General features: G+C 38.4%; 1 protein-coding gene and 1 long non-coding RNA gene across 2 annotated transcripts in view; one reads left to right on the top strand and one right to left on the bottom strand.

Annotated features, from left to right (window-relative positions):
- Window positions 1-987: 987 nt before the first annotated feature.
- On the bottom strand, window positions 988-8,733 carry LOC135259214 (uncharacterized). The gene is made up of 2 exons (XR_010331218.1): window positions 7,976-8,733; window positions 988-1,631 (listed from the first exon to the last, which is right to left on the bottom strand). It is a non-coding gene; the product is annotated as an uncharacterized LOC135259214 (long non-coding RNA).
- ntf3 (neurotrophin 3) overlaps window positions 7,309-14,872 on the top strand; it is a 23,086-nt gene continuing 15,522 nt past the window's right edge. Inside the window, exon 1 of the mRNA XM_064343296.1 lies at window positions 7,309-7,513. Coding sequence (XP_064199366.1) covers window positions 7,496-7,513 — 18 coding nt within the window. The 5' untranslated portion in view covers window positions 7,309-7,495. The remainder of the gene's footprint in view (window positions 7,514-14,872) is intronic.

The raw sequence follows: 14,872 nt of genomic DNA, 5'->3' as shown, positions 1-14,872 counted from the left end.
GGACCAAATTAACATTGAACAAGAAAGTGTGCAGAGGCCGTTTAAAACAGACACAAAAGCCGTACTTGCAGCATATTTGAAAGCTTAACAAATTAAAGGAGGTTTAGGAAGGTTGCAGCTTTTGTATGGTTTGCTGTGACCCCCAACAGTGAGGTGTCTCACTGCTCTGCATAGCTGTGGTAAACTCCAGTCTGTTTATTTGTGCTCTTGAATGTGTGAATGTGTGTGAGTGCCAGCCTTTGATAATGTGTGTGTGTGTGTGTGTATATGTGTGATTGGGTGTGCATGTGTGTTTTTTAGGGGAAAAGAAAACAGTGATTCCTGGCAATGTGCAGAAATCTGATCTGGCCAACAGCAGTAGTACCCCTCGCTCCCCCCATCAGGGTCCATGGCCTCCGACTGCCACTAAAACACGTCTGCACGCAGCTCCGACTGCACTGGGTTGAACGAGAAGCAGGTGAGGCTGCTCAAGGATGGTATATGCCTGCTAGCAACACACCTGAAAATATCTAACAAGCAGTGGTTGACAAAACACGAAAACATGCATGTGTGCACACGCGCGAGTAAATACTCTCACACCCAGATACACAAAGGACGGGACATGCACGCGTAGCAACAGACAAGCTAACTGTGTGACACCTGTGCTGTAAAGCTGACTGAGTCCAAAATGAAGGCAGGCTCAACCAGTGGTTGGGTTCAAAGCCCATAGGCACGCAAGGTCAAAGGTGGTTTCCTTGGCAACCAGACCGGCCATGCTTCTCCACAGGACACAGCAAAGGAGGGCTGGGCACACCCCAGAGGAGCGCAGTCCCTTATCAGGCAGCATTTGGGGCATGCACCCTCGGGGAGGTAATATTGTTACCAGGCAGCTGCGTTCTCAAGTCTACCACAGGGAAGAGGAAAAAGGAAAGTAACAAAAGAAGTCTTAAAGCTGACAACGGCTTCGGCTTACGGTTACAGACGAGTCTGACGGGAGGTTTTTTTAAAAAAAAGCTTGCGGTTGACACAAACGTGGCAGACAACATGTAAGAGCGGAGGCTCTGAATGCACGCTAAAAGTTCCCTATTCTCCTCTTTCATGCACTACTTGTTTACAGAAGGAGCATTTACCAAAAGAGGCTGTTGACAGTCAGATTTATTGAATCTGAATAAAGCAGAGCACCAGAGAAAAGGAAAAATGGCAGGTAAAGCTAGCTGTGTTTGAATGACAGGGTATACGTAAAACTTGGTATTGAGAAACAGCATCAACCAGAGGATTGCTTTTCAGTCTACAGCTGCCTGCATTGTCCCATGTCTTTTATTTTCACCTGCACCCTCTCTATTGTTGGAGACTGAGCACGGATTCACCCCAACGTCAGCCACAGTTTGTACTCTCCGATACTCAGGCACAGTCTACTCACTTCCAAGAGGTGCGTCAAACATTCCAATTTAAACAAAAAAAAGTCAACACTTTTTAGTCTGAATGATTTGCCCTCCCCCTCATCAATTTCCTGATTTTGAGCATGTGATGTGTAATGTACTTGAGAGGATCCTGGTGAGCGATCTTGGCAGCGGTTCAAAGGTGTTTCGTCACTGTAGGAGTCTCCAGTTGCTCCAGGGTCCCTCTGTTCTACTGCACGAAGATCCTCAGAGCTAAAGGAGGTCATAATCAACGTATGGGCATAATGGGGGAACAGCAGAGCTGAAGCACTGAGCCAGAGCAGAGTTAAACTACTGAGCAACAGAAAATTTAAGCAATTGAGCAACAGCAGAGTTAAACTACTGAACAACAGAAGAGTTAAAATACTAAGCAACAGAAAATTTAAGCAATTGAGCAACAGCAGAGTTAAACTGCTGAACAACAGCAGAGTTAAAATACTAAGCAACAGCAATTAAACAACTGAGCAACAGCAGAGTTGTACTACAGATCAAGAGCAGTATCAGAGAGTTAAATAAGGTCAGTACTCTGGCAGGCATAGTGAAAAATGATATATTCAACAGACGTTAATTGGTACATTGGTAGGAAAAATATTCCCTGTCAGCACCTATTTGATAAGACTGAAATATAGTACCTTTTAGATATCTAGAACCACATGAAGAAACATTCTGAAACCACTGCCCCATGTAGAATATTCTGTGGCATGTCTCTGCAAAAACTTTAATCTCTTTGGGATTTAAGGATTCCAAATAGCATAATTTATTGAGGATATAATAAAGCAAACGTTTAGATGCATGGATGACATATACTTACTTGAAGACTTTAAATACTGAGACAATTCAGTCCTAGAGACGGTACTTACCTACGGTGCCAACAAGTTGTCGAAAGTAGATTTTGAAGAGAAAACATGTTTGTCTGTGTTGCAACAGGCAATTTGCCATTCACTAAATTTTTTCCACTGGAATACATCATTTTGAATTATTCACAGAATGCAATTTATCATTACTTTGATGTGAATATTTACTAACTGAAGTCATTTTACATACTAATATTTCAGGGAATTAAAAATGGCCAAGAACTGAAAATTAAAGAAAAATGAGAGCCATCTACAAGACCTCCAGGCAATGTAGAATGTTACGTCAAAATCAAATCACACTTTTTTTACTTGGGTTCTAAAATATTAGTGAGGAATGTTCTCATGCTCAATGCCTTGTGAGAAATTAGGGTTGCTTTCACCAGACTCAGAAATTGAACACATACAAAAAACATATAGATTTTCACCACAACCTTGAAAGGTATGGTTCACAGGAGCATGAACATCTATTCATCTTGGGGCATGAACAGAATATGCTTTGAATCTGAAATCTCATCAAAAGACTTTTTCTTGTTAAGGCCATGTCTTTCAATGCTACGTAATGAATAAGATTTCTTATAAACAAGTGAATATAATTCAGCCACTTTTTTTAAGGTCATACTCAACAAACAGAATGTACATTTTCCATGATAAAGTGCACAAGTAGTGGCGATAGCATATTTCACTGTTCACCTGGCAATGCCTCTCATTTCACTGTGGTTAGCATCAACAGGAATACATATCTGTAAATAGATCTTTGTTTTTACATCTTTAGAGATGTAAAATTCAGATGATAAAGTGTAGTGAATTTGCTTTAAACAAATAAACAATAAAAAAATATTTAAAAGAAATGCTATTTCTGTCCTCGTAAATAATGGGATGTGGAAACACTGCAGAAATATTACACCAGGATGAGGTTGTTCATTTTGAAATAAGATTTTTTTAAAGATCTCACTTGCGTGTATCTACAGGTGTTAATGCATAGTATGACATATTTTTCTTTATTATAAGAGGAAATTTTCAAACCCTTCTGAATATTGCCACATCTTTGAATCATTTATGTGTATGGTACCTGGAAGGCTTTTTAATGTTGGGGAAGGATGACTTCAGTGGCTGTGTGGCATAATAACCTTGGGAATATGGAGGTGGGGGGGGGGGGGGGATCAGTCAGCTAAGAGACATCATACAAAAATGAGTGCATCTGTATAGTCATGCCTACATTAAGTGAAAGTGACCAAACACTGAGCTTTATGTATTGTGTCACCATGGTGCTGTAAACGAACCTTGATAAGAGCTTCTGCCAAATGAATACAAGGAAATAACCAACTTTCACATTTCTTAAACGACTTGGTCATAGACTTAGTCATCTTCTCAGATGACCAAAAACACTGAGAATGTCTGCATTTGATTGACACACACAATAATAAATAATAGCGGAAAACACCTTTCTCACATTTCTTTGTCATCAACACTGCTCCACTCTCTGATGATAAACGCACTGAGAATGTTTGCATTTGATTAGCATGCAGGCCTGTTACTCAGTGACAAAACTGAATGGTACGCTTCGAGGACCAGTGTTAGTTCTAAGTAGGGACGTTAAGATTAATAGTATAATTAAGACATTGTGTAGTCAAGTGTCAGAGGGGGCTCTTTATAACGCATGGCTGTAGTCTCTGATTACAGTCAGTGCAATGCAAGGGAGAGTTCCAAGTCCATCTGAGACCTGTACTCCATTGCCTTTTCCTCCTGTTTATTTGTCTTACGTCTGAGTGGTGTGTTGACTGTTCTCTCTCTGCTTTTGTGCATGTTAAACTGTTTTGCTCTACTACAGAAAAGTTGAATGCTGCTGTGAAAAGAACTCATCTATAAACTTTTGGGATTTGATATTTTCTAATGGCTTTACAATCGAATCATATTATCCACTACAGTTTAAAAATGATTTATATTAGGAATTAACTTTTTTTCATAGCCATTACAAGCTCCTGGGCTTCTGTACAGCATAAAAATGGTCATTTTTGATTCTCAAGAAAAACCATCCATCTTGTACATAGAGCTGCATAATGTTTGGGGTAAAGACACACTTATTCTTGATTTGGCTCTGACGAAGTCATTCCCCTGATCTGAATCCAATTGAACATGAGTTCCTTATGCTGATACAAGCAGGAGCAGAAAGTGGCTGCAGGATAGAGAAGACACTCAGCATCTGGTGATGGCATTGCATGCAAAAGATATGCAACAAAGCACTAAACAAGCACTATGGGCTGAGTATAAAAAGTTTACATGGTGAAACCAAAGTGTATAAAAATACCATTAAATAAAAGCTGAGAATGTGCACTTAAACCTCAATGCAATGCACCATTAAACCTCACTAGAATAATTTATTTTTAACTGTGACAAATTAACAGGTGGGAGGTATTTATAACCAACATTAGAAAAAGAGTGGCAGGATGATGTAGTGATGGAGGAACTAGGCTCATTTCCAGAAGGTTGAAGGTTTAGGTTCTTGCTGGGGTGCAAACATTGTACCCTCAAACTAGATTACCTTAACTGGAAGGACGCAGTAAAGCAGTTTCACTGCATGATAAGTCAGAATATGTGTTGTTCTTCAGGTATCAGCCAAGAAATAACATTTTGGCCATAATTATGGGACTGGATTAGCAACACAATTTTCCTTTCCTTTCATTTCTTTTCTTTTCCCATCTTTGGCCACATACTTATGCAGAAGCAGCTGGAGATGCTCTTCTGAACATTCATCCGTACACAACATGTACTGTACAGCACTGCAAGTCAACGTTCTGGACCAAACAGGTTAGCAGGGCGCTAATGCTGCATTAGAGATGTGATATGGTTTCGAGAGGTAATGCTGTCTGTCATGTAGACATGGGTCTTGAGAAGAGTAAAGGCAATTTTCGTTCATTTATGACGAAACATGTATCACATGCACATAGAGTGCATACTTCTCTCTTTCCCTCATACATTTGTAAGTACAGCATGCACTTGTGCACAAGAAGGTCAACCTGCTTCTTTGTCACATCAGAAAGATTGAAGGTCATTGATTGCTGTTACATTATTTGCGTATTTTGAGATTCAAAAAGTTTCGCATTATTAACAGATCGCTTCCAACTGGTCTGACATAAAGACTGACATCACTGGACACCTCACATTGCATCCATAATTTCAAACAACTGTAACAATCCACTATATTCCTCAGCCTATATCTGAAAAAGTGTTTTGATATTATACTGTATGATGATTGGCACTGTTGCTCTGTTCAAATTTAGCACCTGCGACACAGCAAGGTCAGGGTTTATGTGACAGGTGCTTTCATTCAGAAAATATGGTCCTTTAAGTTTGTTATAAATGTCCCTGCACTCTATATGGCTGGCACACAGCCAAAAGAGCAGCTAGAAATGTTGTCCATAATAATATGCATGCTAATAATGCTTCTAAAGGACTTGTAAGGTGAACAAGAAATACATGGGCTGTTGATTGAATTATATAAATTAGTCAATTTTTTATTCTTTGAAGATGTTCATGGAATTTGTGTGTGCAATATTTATATGAATTGTACTGCTTTCAACCAGGGGCAGGATGGGTGTAAATCTGCAAGGATTCCTTGGGACACCACTACATTCCACTCAACAATGTACCCCTGTATTGATTTTTCTCCAAAAACACAGTTAAGTGAGTTCCGTATTTACCTAAACTTGCATAACTCTTGCATGAATGAATGATTAAAGCAGTATGTTATGAGTCACACAAAATGCCTGGGGGATGGGAATGTGAATTGGACTCATGAATTTTTTAACGACACTTTTCAGCTCTCTGTTCTACAGTACTGTACTGTACATCCAGGACTTCCTTCAGAATTATTTCCAAAACAAAGACCCCTAATACATGTAGTTTCTTCCCATTATACCACAGGTTTTAAAAAAAACATGAAGTAGGATTGTTCCATGGCTCCCTACCAGTAAGACCTAGTTAGTGTGGTAGCCGCTACACAGGACTACAATTTCAAGGGACGTTCAACAGTGGCACTAAACATAAAGCTTTTTTATTCCAAAGTTTCTTATGATCTTCTTCTGATCAATTTACTACACAACGAGTGTCTAGTTATCATAATAATCTAGAAAAAAAAAAAAGTGTTTTACAATGTTTACAAAATTTTTGCTTTGACCATGTGTCATACATTCACCAAAATACCATATTTCCTGACTATTTTGTGAAAATTGAATTAAGAAGATTTAAAAGCCCATTTTCTTGCATTTACATTGAATCTTCAATTCAACAAGTTTCAAATATCTAACAAATATTTGATACATAAGACCGCATTTATTGCATACTTATTAAAATGATTCATATTTTCAAACATTTACACAATCACAAAGCTCCTGTGAACATTCAATATAGTTATTGAATATATTTAGCAAATGTTTAACTGCTGAAATGTTTCATGATCGTTTCAATATTTCATGAATATTACCTCAATATTACCTAAATAAACATAAAAACAAGAGGGTATATTTGGAATTAATTAAACTTGTAGGTATAACACAGGAAATTAATCGACGAAATACAAAACAACTGCAATATTTATGCGAGGCAATATTTAGTTTACCGGTGTACACTTGTGCAAAACAAATTCGATATTTGAAGAACGATCCTACAGTGGAAAATACTATAGGGTCACTGAGGGTGTCTGCTAGGCACGGAGACTGACCAAGACACTGACTTCAGCATGCATGTAAGATTAATTTCAGTCATTATTTCAGAGTCCTGCTGCAATACTTCTATTTTATGTACTGTACATCTGAAACGAAATGTATTCTAAATGCACATATCATCTACATTATTATGCGTACCCTACATGGGACATGGAGTGCATTTCTTGAACATAAATTAGCTGTAGAGATTGCGCTTCTGGTCCGGTCGGGTCCTGCAGTTTAACAGCACTGAGAGCCATCTGGCTCAGCTCGAACGGTATAACAGCAGTGCAATTACGTTTTCAAGAGAACCGACCGGGAGGAGGGGAGGGAGGGAGGGAGGAAAGGCGAGAGTGAGGGAGCTCGAGAGAAAGAGCGAGTAGAAAGAGACCGCTTTTGCACAGTAAATGCTAGCTAGAGTGTTGCAACACGCACCACGCGTTCTAAATTGGGAAGTTTCAAAAAAGACATATTAACTTACTACCTTAATGTCGGCTCTGTTGGATCTTTTCACACCGATGCTATGGTTACCTTTATTACGGTAGGATCTGTTATTATATGCTTTTGCTTGTTGTTTGTGTTTACGGTCCATGGGGATTGGAAGCGGTATATACTTCTGATTGACATGACTAATTTGGGACTGTGTTTTTGTGATGAAATCGGAAATATGTCGTTGTATATTTCTAGCAACAATAACAAATAGAGTCGCAGTAAAATTACTTTTACAGTGAAATGGGTGAAATTTACTTTTGAGTTAATTAGTTTCACAATGGGGACAGTTTGAATCGGGTAATAGGACAACAGGTATTTCTGTGGAGGCGGATGATTTTTAGAGGTAGAAAAAACTTGTTTTAACATAATCTGAGCGACGAAGCCAAGGGCGACTACCTGGTCGCTTATGGTGCACATAGGTATACATCTAGATGGAATGCTCTAAAAAGCTCTGCGCAGCGCGCACTGCCCTAGGGGGAACTTAAAACCAGTACGGGCGCAGTCTTCTTACCTTACCGAGAATGCATGCATTCCTGTCCCAGGTGGAAAACAATAGATCACGGGCTTTACGAGGTTATTGTAACTTTTCTTCTTTTCTGTTATTTAAGCATTAACGCCCTTTTCAGTCACGGTTCGGGTGGTTTGACCACATCGCCACAATTCAGCAGTGACTTTCCTAAATAATGGGCTAGCCAATACTTCATAGCGAAGTGTGCGCGATGTAGTTTTATTTTCTTAAAACTTTCTTCCAATCTCAAAATTTATGTACAAAATTTAAATAAGCATTTCACGAGAATGCACTGAACAGATGAATTTTAACTGCAGGGAAGTCCAGCTACCCAGCGCGTTTCTCGTTATTCTGAGGATGAGACTTCAGTCCAACTTCAGCAGCGCCGTGCTTCTAGTAGAACTATTATATGGTTACAATTTTTAAGTACTGACCAAAATAGAGGTATTTCAGATATTATCACCATTTTTCCTGAGCAGAGTTCTTGAAAAAAAATTCTAAACCTGGATAATCCACACGCATCAGTGGTGTAGACGGCATGGACATCCGCTTTTATAAATGTACAGTAGGACGAGCATGACATTTCTTTTTTGGATTTTGATAGGCTCACCAGCGCAGTTGGCTTGAAATTGTTCGACGCCCGATTTGCAGTTTTGCTACTGGTGTTCGTAATTTCCCGTTTTCTTGGCGCGCTCTTTGGGCAGTCGTGTGTAGGCTTGCTTTTTCACTAAGGCATCTGTCAAATAATTGTCTCTACTTAAGACTTTAGATGCTTCAACTAGGAAGAGAATATAGGTTTTTTGAAAATCATTTTTCCAGAAACGAAGTTTTACGTTATATCACATGCAGGCATACTCATTTTAAGGGATATTGTTCAATTGTCGACGAAGGCAAAAACGCACCGAATATTTAATTATAACAATTTAAACATCATCGAAAAGATTAATTCATTTCCAGAACAGGATACATACAAGCAAATAAGTAAGTTTCATTGGTTGGCAAGAAGGCACCATATCTTATTGATTTTCCATATTTAGAACCACAACCATTTGTTTTGGGATCAATAATCCTGGTTGCATAACTCATCATTTTAATCCATTGTCAATTTTTAATTGAACGTTTTATTGAATGAGGGAAACATATGGTAGGCCTATGCATGGAGAGGAAACCAGGAACCAAATCAACCATGGAAATGTGCTACACAGACACACACACACACACACACAGCATGTAGTACCAATACCATGTGTGCTGATCTAAGTCTTCATACAATATTATTCAAAACACATAGCTTTCCAAAATATATGTGTAACATTAAATAAATAGGACTTATACTTTGACTTGGCTCTGTCACCAGCCATTTAACTCAGTCAAAGCTAGAACACTAAAGGTTCTGTATTTACAGTACAGCAAGTTAATGAAAATCTACCTTGTTCTTTTCTCTGTGCTTAGTTTCAAATTCTTGCACTCATATGGCACCACTACATTAGCCTACTCTGAGTAATGAAGATATCATCTACACTTGGTTATTGTTCAATACACACAGACCTATTCTACATGCATTTCAGATTAGGCTGCAGTAAAAGAATCCCTGTCCGTGTTTGGCGAAATAAAGGCGTTTCCTATTGGACTGGATTTGAAGTTGAATTTCGGTCTTACTCAGTGGAGGAAGGATTTATCGTTTGTGGATTAAAATGAATCCCTTTCTGTGTTTTCTCCGGTTTCAGACCGCATTTCCCTTTGAGATTTCATCCAACACTACTCTCTGCATGTTACAGCAATGTCCTTGGGGGACTGGCTGTCATTGTTATATTGAAGACAGAAAGACATGGTTGACTATTTACTGTACATTTTTTGTAAAGAATGGAGATGTCATACTTCATTCATTCTTATTATAAAGACTTCCACATAAATGTACCATACTTTATACAATCTTCCAATCCTTTTTATGAGATTATTGATTTATGGATGTTTGAACCTTCAAGGACTTTTTTGTTGTTGCCTTTCTTAACCAAATTAATGAGGATGAACTGGCACGCAAAGCATAGTCCAATATTGGGATCATACACCATTTTAAGAACATATATTTTTATTTTGATGTTACGTATTATTCTTCTGGTGTTAAGTTACAAGAATTTTTGTAACACTGTTATTAAAGGGGATTTCCCACATGAAATATGACCAATTGATAGGACGGCTGCAGCAGACCACATTCACTACACACACACACACACACACACATCAATCTATAGTTTCTTGGAGTTATTTACAGGGAGCCTTGGCACTAACACCTGTGAATGTTGAAAAACAGACATTCTGCACAGAGCCATTTTAAAAGACTCATTAAAGTTCTATATAGTGCACTCTGCAGTTTCAAGTGCTAGTGTGAGCAACAACAGGTGGGACAGCAAAGGGTGCTTTGACATGGTAATAGCATTCCCTTCATGATATATCCCATGGATGCAATTTAATCCTTCATTTCTGGAGTTGTGTTGTGTCAAAACAATGCGTCATTGTGCTGCCATAGATCAGTCATAGATAAAAGGGAATTTTACTTTGTCTGTTACAGTACATAGACCAAATGTAAATTTAGTCTAGTTGCACAACAAAACTGAAAGCTGAGTTTAAAAAAGGGGAAAAAAATGTATTGAAATATGCTCGTCAAAATGATTGACACAATCTTAAACTGTAAGAGCAATTGTCACACTCAATTGCATTTTAGTTTATTGACACTTTTTATTTTGTCACATTCCAGTACATCTTGCTTTGAAGTTGTTGGAAACCCGTGCAATGGATTTACAGGGAGATCACAGCTTAATCTATGGGATTAGATAGGATGTGTACTTTGGCAGTGTGCAATGCAACAGAAGAGAGTGTGGTCCACAGAGCATTGTCTCGCTTTACATTTTCAGTTCATATTGGCATCACAATGTAAGCCTCAAATCTGCGTCCTGTATGATTGGCAAGGACGTGGGATGTTCTCTTTAAGAGTCTGATAACGCAAAAAGGCGAATATGCTCATGTGAGTTTGAAAAAAGTTGATCTTGTAAAGAAAAGTACATTTTGAAACATTTCCTAAGAATTTCAAAAGTTCCTTAACATGAGGTCTGCAGTACTGAGAATGTCCATATTGGTATGAAAGTTACGAAAGGGCCTGAGCTTTGCACGCAAATTGTTGCTAACACATACCAGGTAACGCTAGTGGTGCCTATGAGTCCTGACTCCTCTTCATTCTCTTTACAAGGGGCAGAAAACAGTGGACAATGTCTTAGATGTCACCGGCTCGAACCCTAATAAACAAAGCTTACATAAGTGGCCAGACAGGGGCCTTCCAAAAACACATCTGAAAATGTCTCCTTTCACCCTTTACTTCTCTCTGATCCATATGGCGTTTTCCCCTACGGAGCAAACAAGCTACCACCAAAAACCGGCAATAAAAATCAATGGGCCAGTTTGTCTAACGTTGGATTGCATGTCTCTGAATATAAGGCGGCCTGTTACAGATGAGTGCAGATGCAGCTCTGACCCATTTTTGGGCAGATGTGATGACAGATTGACCACAGAGTAGCCGCTGTGTCACTGAATGCAGGACAGGCCAGGATCCAGCATCGAATCCGTGCAATGTTTCACTGCCCTGGCTGTTCACTCAAACCCAGGCACAGCGGGGGACTGTGCAGCAAGAGTTTTTGGCCGACTGCTCATGGTTCATACATGCATTGTTGGAGCTGTGAAAACTATAGTACAAGCAACACTTACTGGCAAACATAGATGGGGTTTAGGCCCAAATACACGTAATGCACTGGCAATTAGGAAAAATATATAAATAAATATGTGGGATGGGTATAATCCAGGAAAATTCCAAGAAAATCCAGTGGAGATATCAAATATTTCCAGTAGTATCAAATACTTGGTGAAAATTTTGGTGAAAATTTTCAGAGTACTGATTATCCTGAGGCAGAAACACTTGGGGTATTCAAGTCCAGGCTTGATGCAGTGCTGGGTACCCTAGATGAGCTGAATGGCCATCACGAATCATCATGCTTTCTTAGTTTATTATGTGTGTATTGCTATTCTTTGCCATTCTATTATTACAGTACATAGAATAATGCTGTTTTGGGGCTCAGCATTCAAGAGAAATATGAGTGTGGTATGGAGTCTCAGAAAGCAATATTCTCCTTTGTTACCATAACCTTGAAGCTTTAATTTCATCGGTTAAGTGGTGGAGAGAGCGGGAACAAGAAAAAGAAAACTATGGGATTCTTTCACATGCAAGAGAAGATGCATTTCATTCCTGAATGCGACTAGATACATAACTTGTGCATGCACACAGAACTTAATAGATGTGTTTGACTGTCAAACAGTTGTGAGCTGGACAAGAAGCAAGTTACATAATGTATATACAGTTTATATTTGCAGTTTATTTGCTATGCTTACATGCAGTATATTAATTTGGGAGCCCTGCCTGTTTATTATGAATTGAACAGAGAATGAATTACTGGGCAGACAAGGACAGGGGTTAAATTAAAGCTTCAAATTCCTTATGCTATAAATGAGCATTCTAAGGAAGAAAAAGCTGCACGACAGTAAAACAGACTCATGTAGATTTATTAATCAAATTAAATAATGATAGGTACCTCTATTTGTACACCCTACAGCCAATAGCAAACCTCAGGTATTTTTGAACATGCAAGTTGAATGTGAGTTTGTTTATGTAGCAGCCTACTTTCCTTTCATTTTCACATGGCAAAACATAAAAAAGAGTATCTTCCTTCCTTCCTATTCTTCCTTCTTCCTCTTCCTTCCATTTCTTTTCTATGCACTATTGCAGAACATAAATGTGATGAAATGGGTGCACACCCAATTCAGTTCATTCCGTTTTAACCTGAACAAAGCTTATTTGGAACAAAATCATTTCGATGAATAGCAAAAACTGAAAACTTTATGAAAAAACTGCAATAAAATTGCAAATTGAAAGAGTTAAGTAGGAATACCCACAGACACTAGCTTTGTAGATTCTTTAACCAGGATTGATGGGGAGAACAGAGACAAGTGACAGCCAGCGAGTAAGTGAACAAGTAAAAGCTTTAGATTATTTTAGATTTCCTTATTTTATTTTAAATTTAATTTTATATTACCTATAGTTTTATTGCAGATTGATATTGTTTATGCTTGTTGCCTGACCATCACTCACTCTCTTTTCCCAATGAATTTGTTGCTCCTTTGCTTCCTCCACTTATACTCCCAATTGTGACTCCATTGTGAGGTTTTTGCATGTTGAATATTGTTCCAGGTAAAGCACGTGAAGTAAAGTGAATTCATTATTTGGGAAACAAGTTTTGGCTGGCTAGATATCTGCCTTGTTCTCACTTAACCTACTGCTATGCATCTATGTAGCTAACATCTGGAATATTGTTGAGAATTACTTGTTTACTTTCGGGGTGTATCTGAGCTTGGAATATCATTATCAAAAATGCATAAATAATGAATTTTATAAAGGTTTTTGTTTTCCTGAAGGTGACCAATGATACTTGGTAGATGAGATTCACAGACATGTGAGCATTTATCCAAAAATGAAACAATGGTAATTTGTTGCAAGAAAAACAGAAACACCCCCAGGTTGACAGTTCTTCCATTATTAAGAAACAAGTGAACTCAAAGTTGAGAAACCTGTTTATTGAAACACTTGTTTACAATCCATATTCAGAGGGATAGTTTTATAAAAACTTTTGCTTTGTCAAAGTTCAAGAGCTCTATCTGCAGTAAACAGTAGTAAAAACATTATTAAAAAGGCAACATTGTCTCTTTTTATAGTATCTTTCAGATATGCCCTTATTGTGGTTGTTGTACAATGTTTTAACAAAACAAGGAAAACTACAGTTGTTCCACTGCTATAAAACCAGGGACACAAGAGTAAGTCAGAAAGCAAGAACATTGACATAAATTTCTGTATGTTAGTCTGCTATCAATCAGGATGGTAAAATCCTGGTCCAGAACTGTCCTTAAATGGATTCAGTCACATTCAATTTCATACATAAAAATATACTGTGGCACAGTGCTTTCAGCTCTCTGTGCCGTTCCTGTTGGCAGTTTGCTAAAGAAATGCAGAAGACCACCTGGACCACCTGCAATATGTTGTACTTTGTTGGGAATATGTGTCGCTTAAAAGCTCATTTTCTTACACGTGAATGAACAAAAGTTCTAGAAGCGTTCAGAGGGGTCGCTGTGCTTCAGAAAAACTAGACTAGCAAAGTGCCATGTCACATTGCCATTTTCCCAGTGATTTCTTGTAAAGTGACATTTAAATCACTTTAAAATGCATTATTCATTTAGGCACAGGCTTTTATCAGTGTCTTGACAGGATCTCACGATCTGCTTCCACTGGTATGATGCCAACTACCCAAAGACTCTGCAAGTGACATACTTCCAGAGTATGGGAACATGAGTCACCATAAAGCTAATGACGCCACCCTTGTCTCCGATCCTGAGAGCGAAGCGAACCACCTCCTTCATCTGGTCACCCCTTATGCATTCATATACCACAGTGTAAACTAGAATCTTGCAATTGTCAAGCTTTATACTGAAAGTGACAGGAGTATTACCTGGTAAAGTTAACTACAGCTACAGTCTTCATAGGAAAGCTATTGCTCTAATCTATTTATACCATAGTTACATATTTCAGTCTCTTCCATTTCTTGTGCCTATGTTGTGGAGTCATTACAGAGTTTCTCCTCTCTTTCATTGCTGAGTAGTGTTCATCATGACATGGTGAACTTCCCAAACAGAGCTTAAGTTCCATTCTGATAAACACCAGCCAACTGTAAGCTAGAGGTCTCAGTATGCAATAAAATAATTTGCTGGTCAACTTATAAATATGAAACTGAACTATTGGTTATTTTTTAT

Source organism: Anguilla rostrata, chromosome 7, assembly GCF_018555375.3.
Source record: "Anguilla rostrata isolate EN2019 chromosome 7, ASM1855537v3, whole genome shotgun sequence".
Classification (NCBI taxonomy): domain Eukaryota; kingdom Metazoa; phylum Chordata; class Actinopteri; order Anguilliformes; family Anguillidae; genus Anguilla; species Anguilla rostrata.
Note: the sequence above shows the minus strand (reverse complement) of the source record. Positions and strands in the feature narration are given on the sequence as shown.